Source organism: Clytia hemisphaerica, unplaced genomic scaffold (assembly GCF_902728285.1).
Source record: "Clytia hemisphaerica strain Z4C2 unplaced genomic scaffold, Clytia hemisphaerica genome assembly, whole genome shotgun sequence".
Classification (NCBI taxonomy): domain Eukaryota; kingdom Metazoa; phylum Cnidaria; class Hydrozoa; order Leptothecata; family Clytiidae; genus Clytia; species Clytia hemisphaerica.
In genome coordinates, this window is record NW_027104095.1 from 321,057 (window position 1) to 330,998 (window position 9,942).

The window sequence follows — 9,942 nt, forward strand, 5'->3', positions numbered from 1 at the left end:
TTGAAGTGCTTGTTCTAAGAGATGAGCGAATATAATTATTTTCTATTTTCAAGAGAAGTAAATGTATATAATCTTTCTTCTACAAGATTACACTTAGCAAAATATATGCCAATTATGCTTGTACAAATTTTGTATTAATACTTTTTTTTGCATAGGTTTTGCATATTTCTCAATGAAATCTCACCACAGCAATTTGGCCACAAGAATTTTTGCATACAATTCAATATGGTGATGGAATGACAAAAAGTTCTATCTTTAATAGGCATCCTAGCTGGATGCTCTTGAATGCTCTAGTTGGTTTATATCTTGACACCCCTGTCTCACATCCCACTGTTGAACTTCTTCCCACACAGTCACGGTGAAATTTTCTATGGAGATAGAAAATTCTATTGTTCCAAGGTCAAAAATTCCAGTGGGATGGTTATGAAATGCGATTGTCTATGACACAGGGGTATATTTTGTATTTCAATCATTGCAGAGAACCATACAAAACATACATAATATTAAACATGGATGATGACAATGAAGATGGATGGGAAGTGTTGACTGGTCCACCTCAATACACCACAAATTCAGAAAAGCATCTTCATGCGTTTTGTATGGCAGCTGCTCTTGGAGATGTAGCAAAAGTAATTTCATTCATTATTATAATGTTTCTGAAAGTGATTTTTTCAATCTTTTATTTTATAAATGATGAAAGACAGTTCTTGATTTTTGGGACATTTTCAGGACTGAAATCTTCTTACAATATTCTTCTTATCATTGTTTTTAGGCTTTTAAATGTTCTTGTTACTCAACACTTTAGTTTAAGCAGCCAATTTCCTGCCATACAATGCATTGACTTTAGAAAGCCGCCTTTCTGCCCACTTCAAATCACAATTAGACCATGTTCAGACGTTACGGTTCCGTTCCGAAACGAAACGAAACGGTTCCAAAACAAGTGTGAACGTCAAAATAGAAGACGTTACACAGCAAAACAGATCGAAATGGTTTCGCTTCATTTTTGTCGGAACGGAACTGTTCCGTTTTCTTGCTCCAAAACGTTTCGAAACCAATATGAACACTTTCGATCCGTAACGGAAACCATGCCGAAACCGTAACGTCTGAACATGGTCTTAGATTGAGCAGTATACTGTCTAAACTAGAGCTCATTAGTTTTCTTATTTTAGACTTTCTTAGGATTGGATTCTTTGAAGTTAATTAATAATCTCGGTGACGTTGCCATCAATGCAAAAGGTCCAATCTCAAAAGTGTGTCTAAGAAGACTAAAACTTTTTCACTTTGCTAATTTAAAATTTTGAGATTCGCCCTTTTCACTTGTAGATATGATACATATCGACTACAAGAAAAGAGTCAATCGCAAATTTAGCAAAGTATCAAGTCACTTAGTCTTTCAGACATTAATTTTGAGATTGGACCTTTTGCTTCGATGGTAGTGGTATGTACCTCTCCTTCTAGCACCCAATGGGCACAAACGTCTTTTGGACGTCTAATGTACGTTTCTAGGACGTCCAAAGGTCTTAAAGCCGTCCAGGGGATGTTCATAGACGTTGCGTGCCCATAGGGCATTTCTCTTTTTCTATTAGTTATAGTTAGTTATTTGTGTAACACTTTTCTTCTATGTAGCTTCAACAAATGCTGGATGCTAAACTTGTCCGTGATGTCAACAGTCAAAGTCCTCAGAAAAGGGAAACAGCAATGCACTATGCTTGTCGTAATGATAATGCGAATAACTTGAAAACAGTGGAGTTTTTGTTTGGTCAAGGTGCAGATCTTGACTTGAAAGGTGATTTGTTTCATCCACTATTTGAAGGTTTGCTTAGCTTTGAGACAGTGGAACTTAATCTTATTTCAACAGATGTTTTCACGATAATGTTTCAACTTTTAGACTTACTCTAATTTATATGCTTTTTTCATCTGTTATTTATCAATAGTCTTTAGATAAATATTTTGTATTCAGAGCGTTGAAAATCTTTTTCAACTTTATTCTCAACAAGTCATAACATTATTTTAAACTATGATATTTATAAATCTATTAAATAATATAGTTCATTTACTTGCTATTTTTCAACTAATGCTTTGAATCTATAAAATTATATATTGTTCAAAATATAATTCAAAATCAGAGCAAAGAGAGAGGCATTACTTAATCAATAAGTTCATTTTCATCTCTATTTTCAAAACATTATGTGCGCTGAATTATCTTTTCAACGGTATATAATATGTTAGAGTTAAAAGATGAACTAAAAGAAAGTCTTAATTAACACATTGATCTTCATATTTTAGATTTTCGCGGTAAACACAGCCTTCTCTTAGCTGTTGCACATGGCCATCTACACATTGTAAAGTTCCTGATCGAAAATGGTGCTAATCTTCATATCGTTGATAAATATAATCGTTCGTGTGTCCATTGGGCAGCTATGCATAAATATTTTGATATTGTGAAATTGTTGCTTGAATCAGGTAAGTTTTTGTTTTAATTTCATTTAACGTGGTTAATCTCCCCTTACTCGCCACCTGTTTTATAATGAGAAACAATGAAATTGAATGCAATTGGATTTAAAGGTTTTAAAAATTTTTGTGTTGAATATCGAAGAAACATCATGCTTGAAATTAATTCATCACTTGCTTTGGATTCTTTCCCTTCTGCTTCTGTGGACAGTAAAACGTTTCGTATATATCCCATTTTCCATGCTCTAGTCACAGAATTACGTCGGACAAAGAATTTCAAAGAATAGTCACGCACTTCCCGAACATTATTAAGTCCTACTTCCATTCGTTTACAATAGGATAATTGGCTCCCTTTTCCGAGCTTCAGCTCAAGTTGCTGCTAACACGCCATCTAATTACTAAATCATAGCTTTTTTTATTCTCCGGGTCATACCAAAGACTTTGCACTTAGTACAAAACGGTACTTGATGCCTCACTGTATGGTGCTCAGTGATTAAAGAGAGGGATCGAGGGTATTTGGAGAAATCCAGGAAAAGGAGTAGCTTGTCTTATTGTCTCTGGGTAGATAGCTAGAGAAAAAGGAATCATGGGATCGCCCTCATTCTTGCTTACTTTAGTATGTTTTGGAAAAGGGAGGCGGGTGCTCAAAATTTACGGCGTCCTCTTTGACGGTGCCTTCTTGGTTATATGGTTTAGAAATCTAACAAGAGGCGAGAAACGATTTTATTTGTGTTGTTATTTTGGAGGAGACTGTGAAAAGATATGGCTTCGCCGCTGCTCGGCGGGAGGACGGCCTGCTATTCTACTCGACCTAGGCCCTTTGCCTCCGAGGAAAGCCCACTATCCGTCCGCTTCCTTCTTAAAAATAAAAACTCTTTTATTTCATTCATTGGTCAGGAGCCCGTGTTCATTATGACGTTTGCAACAATTGGCAACCTCTTCACGAAGCTGTTAAAGGTGGATCACTCGAAATCGTCAAATTTTTGATTGAAAACAAAGCAGAAATTAACGTAAATGCTGGTATGTATATTTTCTTTAACTCAATACCGGGTGCGCCACAAAAAGGTTTCTCTCTTTGAAACTGATTTTTTCAAAATCTAAGAATTAAGAAACAACCATTATTATTCCATCAGAAAGAAGAAAGATAAACTTAAATTTTGATGGGTCATTTATTAAATTCAATTCATTAGATCAAAAGTTATGCTCATTCGAATAAAAAAGTTACTTTCAGAAAGTGCCCGAAAGCGTTAAAAATCAACCTATCAAATTTAATTTTGAAATTGGCAATCGCAAGAGGCTTTACATGATTAAGACCATTTTTCAGTAATTTTTAAAACACACAAATTTTGAAACCGATGGAACGAAAGGGTTTAAAATGTTCATCAAAATCATTTCAATTTACTTTTAACGAAATTTTCCTCAGATTTTTGATTCTAGACTGGAATAAGTCTTTGTAAGGCTTTATGTACCTCGAAACCCATATTTGATGTATTTTTAGGAATTTTACCAGATTTTTTAGCTTTTTCGACGAATTTTCTGCCTTTTATTGAAATTCAATCTTCCTTTATATAACAAACGGTAATTTAGGCAGCTAATTATCATTTTTAATGGCTGAAACGAAAATACTGATGCATCTTGTTATTATGCTTCTGTTTAATTTGATAGGTCGATTTTTAACGTTTTTGAGCACTTTCAGAAAGTAACTTTTTTATTCAATAGAGCATAACTTTCGATCTAATGAGCCGACTTTAATAAATAACCCATCAAAATTTAAGTTTATCTTTCTTCTTTCCAATGGAATAGGAATGGTTCTTTTAAAATTTTTAGATTTCGGGAAAATTAGTTTTAAAGAGAGAAACTTTTTTGTGGCGCACCCGGTACCAAATAGATTTCTTTCTCCCTTAGAGAGAATTAACAGTTCTTCTTCCATTTTTCCACTACTCAAGACCTTTACTACGTCTATTTAGAGGGGACGTGCGTGCTTGACGGTGTTCCGTCGGTGTTTGAAGAAAAAATGGCAGTACTTCACTGTCAAACAAGACAAAACAAAGATTTGCACAATTTTTGCTGTCAATGTTGGCGGTGATTCAAGAAATGTCGGGGTGCGTGCGCTCCCCTATAGCATAGGGCTTACGTTTTCAGCAGCTAGGAATGCCTTCCCAAAATATGTATGCAGCAATCCTTAAAATATTTTCTTCGAAAAGCCTATAAAAGCCTCGAAAATGCAGTTGGCACTCTCTAATTCGACTTACTACTATTCGATAAGCTCAATTATTCGATAACATTGAAAGTAATCGTCAAAGAGAAACTCTCATAAACGTACGCTCCAGTATGTTCCTCGCTGAAAATCTGATTCCCTTGAAAATCGAATTAGAGAGCGTCAGCGGCACACCAAAAAAAATTCTTTAAACAAAGAACAAAGCGATTTTTCTTGACTAAAATTTGAATTTCAATTTCAACACATTCTTTCTACCTTTACCATACAGCTGGAAATAAATCAAAGCCGTATACACCGTTACACATTGCAGCTAGAGAAGGACATACCGAATGTTTGAACTATTTACTTGATTGTAAAGCTGAAGTGAATGCCGTCAACCAAGGTTTTGTTTTATTCACGATATTCATGACGTAATGTTTTGTACAGAAACATCCAAAATAGCCCGGGCGTTTGCAACTAGTTTTATTGTTTACATCCGGTCTCTCTTGGTTGATCACTTATGAAACATTACGTCATGAATTATCACGAATTTCTGTTATTGTGATGTATTTTTAACATGTAGTATATGCATAACTTAGAGATCTTCATAACTTATAATTTCGTAACATATTGTGATTTATGAGCTCTTGAGAGAACCTTTTTAGTTTCTAAGATGTCTTGGACCATTTCCAAAACTTATTCACTGATTACAAGCAGACATTGTGATGTGCCTTTGCACTTGTGCGGTTCAAACATCGCGTAAGCTCTCAAAATGTCGTTTGAGTATCAAGGTTCCGGCTGTTAAATCACAATGTATCTTCGACATACTGTGATTTCTACTTCTTCAGTACAGTAGTAGCTTCCATCCTGACAGCTAAAGGAGAGTTCATATCTACAGGTTGACGCTCTCCAATTCGACCTTTTACTATTCGATACTCTCCATTATTCGATAATATTGGAAGTCATCGTCAGCAAGAAGCTCTCATAAACGACGCTCTACTATTCGGATAAGGGAGCGTTCTAATTTGATACGAATCTAATCTAATTCCTTTGAAAATCGGATTTGAGAGCGTCAACTGTATTATTCAATCGCTTAAAGATTGGCCTTTTGTGTCAATTTAACAGGCAAGCAAACCCCGCTACACGAGGCAGCATTTCGTGGTTCGAAAGATTGTTGTCGAGATTTGATTTTACGAGGAGCTGATCCGCACGCAAAGAATTTACAAATGAGAACGCCGCTGTTAGATGCTTGTAACCAAGGTAACAAATTAAAAGATATTATGATCATATATTGGGTTATTCCAGAATAGTTGTTGGGGAGGTGTGACGTTCAGGGTGGTCTAAAAAATGAAAAAAGCCAAGGTGGTCTGGTTTTTTGAATGATAAAATCCAGGGTGGTCAGTAAAATCGCCTAGGCTTAATCTGCCCTGGGGTAACCTCCGTTTTCAAATCCCGCGCTTTCTAAATTATTCCCTTTTAAGTGGCCTTGTGTGTAGAGGATACGATCGTCTATTTTTAGCCCCCTCTAATTAATATTTTCAAAGTGTTTTCTTTACCCTAATTCTTCTATACCAATACACCGGCTGCAAAATTATATCAATGCAGTCAAAATATGTGATTACTCGAAAAAGTTCGCGTGATTTTATTCCCATGTTACTTACTTTACAACTTACAGCTGATAACTTTATTAGTGCCAATAAATTCGAACCGATCAGAAATAAATGTCAAGCACATAAAAATTTCGAGTAAAAGCGTGATTTGTCTTAAATTTGCAATCTGTGTATTTCTTTTTGTAGAAATTTACTTCGTTTCGAGGACGTTCTTATTTCAAGCGGAATTACTGGGGGCGGTTATCATTTTTAAGGATTTTTTCATCTCAAATTCTTTTGTCTCCTATTTGCCCGATAGTAGATCGTAGATCAGGGGGGGGGGGCGTACGGGTATGACGGTGTGACGGTTGCATTAGCCCTTTCTTCTGTCGGTATTTTTGGTTTTTGAAAAAAAACGGTATTTCGGTGTCAAAAGTTCCATGCGGTGACAAAATAAGGATTTGTCTATTTTTGCTGTCGGTGTTGACAGCGACGATTCAAAAAAAATTACGTCCGGTATACGTCCGGTATTTCAGTGTTGGTGACCCTCTTATGTTAACTCTTCCTAGATTATGGACGTTGAATTTATTTAGTTTTTTCTTTCCAGGTAAACTACCATGCGCCATTTACTGTCTCGATGCCGGCTCTTTCATCAACCACAAAGATAGAATTAACGATACCGCATTGCATCATTTACTGAAGAATCATGGGAGATTTATGTTCGATGATCATGATCCGATGAATCCTAACGATAAGAAATTGGGAGCAGAACAACTTGTCGCTTTCGCAGATGTTCTGTTACAGGTAACTCCTTCATATCATTGCAATAGACCTTATTGGAGTTTTTGATTTTTCTAAAGAAGCGATGCATTGTGGGATTGTTTCGGGGGTATTACAATAGAATTCCCTCGAGGAATTCCTAAGAGATTTCTATTGTAATACCCCTGAAACAATCCCACAATGCATCGCTTTTTTAGAAAAATCAAAAACTAAGATCTATTCAGCGTTTAAATTCACTTCTGATTTCATTAACTCAAATTTTTCATAAAATTTTCGTTCCATTAGTTAAAGAGAACTAAAACAGTAAAACAGTTCGCCAGATTAAAGTTGTTGTTGGAAGGTGAAAAATCGTCGGGGGCTAACTCCATTTTAACATTTTTTACCAATTTCAACTCAAACTTTATTTCTCCCTCTACTTTCCAAAGTTCGAAGAAGCTTTATAGTATTTTCGATAATATGTGATCACATTTACATAAATTTAATTTCTTTTTTCAAAAGTACGGAGCCAATCCGAACGCACCAAATGACGAGGACGAAACTCCATTGACCATTGCTGAAACGCTGCAACAGAATCGGGAAGTGGTTGACCTTATGTATAAAGCCATGGGTGAGTAAACAACATAGTACAGTTGTCTTTCCCTAATTCGAACTCGAACGGGGAGTATATTTGCTCGAATTACAGAGAGAATTGAATTAGATAAAGTATTTTGAGAGGGTTTCTCTTTGACGGGAAATTTTACTTTCTCGAATTACAGAGAGATTCGAATAATAGAAGTTCGAATAAGCGAGAAGCTTTTATATTACTGTGGCGGATCTTAGGAGGTGGTTCAAAATTCATGATGGAGATTCTTCATTCTCTTGTCAGGAGTATGGTTAAATGAAACACTCTCCGTCAGAAATTTGAACACCCTTAAGATCCGCAACTCGTGGTTGACCCTTTGGGTTGGTGGTTGGCTTTGTACAAAGACTTGGAAAAGCTATCGCAGTAAACTCTAGTGGCGGAGCTTAAGATGTTCAACATTAATGGTGGATATTCTTCATCTCCTTATAATAAACATCCCCTAAAGGCAAAACCACCTCTGATAATTGAGACTTTTTCGAACCCTTCCTTACATAACAGAGTTGTCTGATAATTCGAAGACCCCCCTTAACATAGGAGGGAGTTGAGCTAAGAATGAAGGAATTGAATTTTTAAAATGTTATCTTTCAGAAAAACCTCGAACACTTTTACACTTGGCAAAGATTGCATGTCGCAGAATACTTCGTTGTGACTCAAAGAAAGTATGGACGCTACCAATCCCGAAAACACTTCAAGTGTATTTAATACAAAACAGTTCTTATTATTCCGGTTGGTAATTTGTGCATTTGACTCACAGATATCTTATAGAAAAAACTAGATGGAGCTTTTTGAAGCAGAATAGACCTTTTCATGAATTACGTCACGAACATCATATGCCTCGTTTTGAAATTATTGACATGGTGATTAACTCCCAGCGGATTTTATAAAAACAACGTTCTGTCTACTTTTTGTGAATTTGGCGCATTATTTCGCTTCACCTGTCGTGGCTTGGTAAAGATAGAGAGGCTCTTTCTAGTGTTAGTTTAAAGCAATGACGAACAAAAAGGAGAATAATAATCACCTTTTATTTGAAATCTGTGAAATTTTAAAATTTCCAGTTGAAAACTAATCATTTTTTGTTCAGTTGAATTAAGTTGTACATATTCGTCTAATTTTGTGTGCGTGTTTGTAGTAATTGTAGGGGGAGGGGGTCATTTTGCAATTCTTGGAGAAAAAAATCACCCCCATGTTACTTTATAATGGCCCCCCATTTTATGACCTTTATGCTACGAAGTGCCAAAATTGGCCAAAAACCTTTTTAGGAAAATCAGGTCAATAGCACTTAATTATGACCCCTCATTTTGTTGATTTTATTTGGAGTACCCAGCCGCCCCTACTTACTCCATCTTAAAAATTGAAATTAAGTTGCTTCTTTTTTTTATGGAAGAAATTTGCATAGGATAAATATAATATCGGTAACTTTTCGAGCCATTAGCTGTTTTACGATTTTGCGGCAGTTTTTCAAAAGTTTAAAAAGTTAGGAATTTAAATTTCAGCTTAAAAAAATCTTCAGAATTTTTTTTTCAGAGAATTCTTTCTAGAATTAAAAAATGAATCTTTCTTTCTTTTTATTTTAAATTGTATCATTTTCATTTTATATTTTATTGCATTTTGTTACTTAAAATTAAATTTTATTACCATTTTTCATTTCATCCCCTTTTGTTAACTTTTAAATTATTTATTTCACATTTTTCATGATAATAATAAATTTGATAAATAAAGTATACAATTATTCCAAAATAATAAAAAAACGTTTAAAATGATCATATTCGAAACGTTTAGATTCCAAAAAAATGGATCAAGCTTTGTTGAAAAATTTCTTAAGGATCCCAAAAGTATCAAAAATATCATTTTCAAGATGGGAGATAACCCTACAGGCACCCCTGTGTCACAACCAAAAATTTCTTCCCGGTGAAAAAATGCTCTACAATTTTAGCCCCACTGGGAAGTTGACTTAGATTTCACTTAAAATTCAATCCGTAGAATTGCCCTCCAAAACCCCCACCGGAAATTTGGGGCTGGGAATAATGGAATTTCCTATCCATTGGGATTTCTATTGAAATTTTCATCCCCACTGAGGGAAGAATTTCCACCGGGGCTGTGAGACGGGGTGTCTGTAGGGTTATGTCCTGTCAAAAATCGTCCCTTAAAGAAGATATTATACTTTTGGGAAATTGTTTTTCAACAAAGCTTGGCCCCCTTCCCCTCCCGGGACTCTCCGAAGAAGATGAGCTACTCATGAAGTCCCAAAATGTCGAAGATTTTTTTTTTCTTTTGCCCTAGTAGATTCTGATAATCCGTATAAT

General features: G+C 35.4%; 1 protein-coding gene across 1 annotated transcript; it reads left to right on the top strand.

The window, feature by feature from the left end:
• Positions 1-442: 442 nt before the first annotated feature.
• Positions 443-9,131, top strand: LOC136812872 (serine/threonine-protein phosphatase 6 regulatory ankyrin repeat subunit A-like). The gene is made up of 9 exons (XM_067069398.1): positions 443-629; positions 1,627-1,786; positions 2,287-2,463; positions 3,349-3,471; positions 4,938-5,051; positions 5,774-5,908; positions 6,845-7,041; positions 7,516-7,624; positions 8,228-9,131. Exons 1-9 carry the CDS (start codon positions 510-512, stop codon positions 8,371-8,373), a joined length of 1,281 nt encoding a protein of 426 aa, XP_066925499.1. The 5' UTR covers positions 443-509; the 3' UTR covers positions 8,374-9,131.
• Positions 9,132-9,942: the final 811 nt, after the last annotated feature.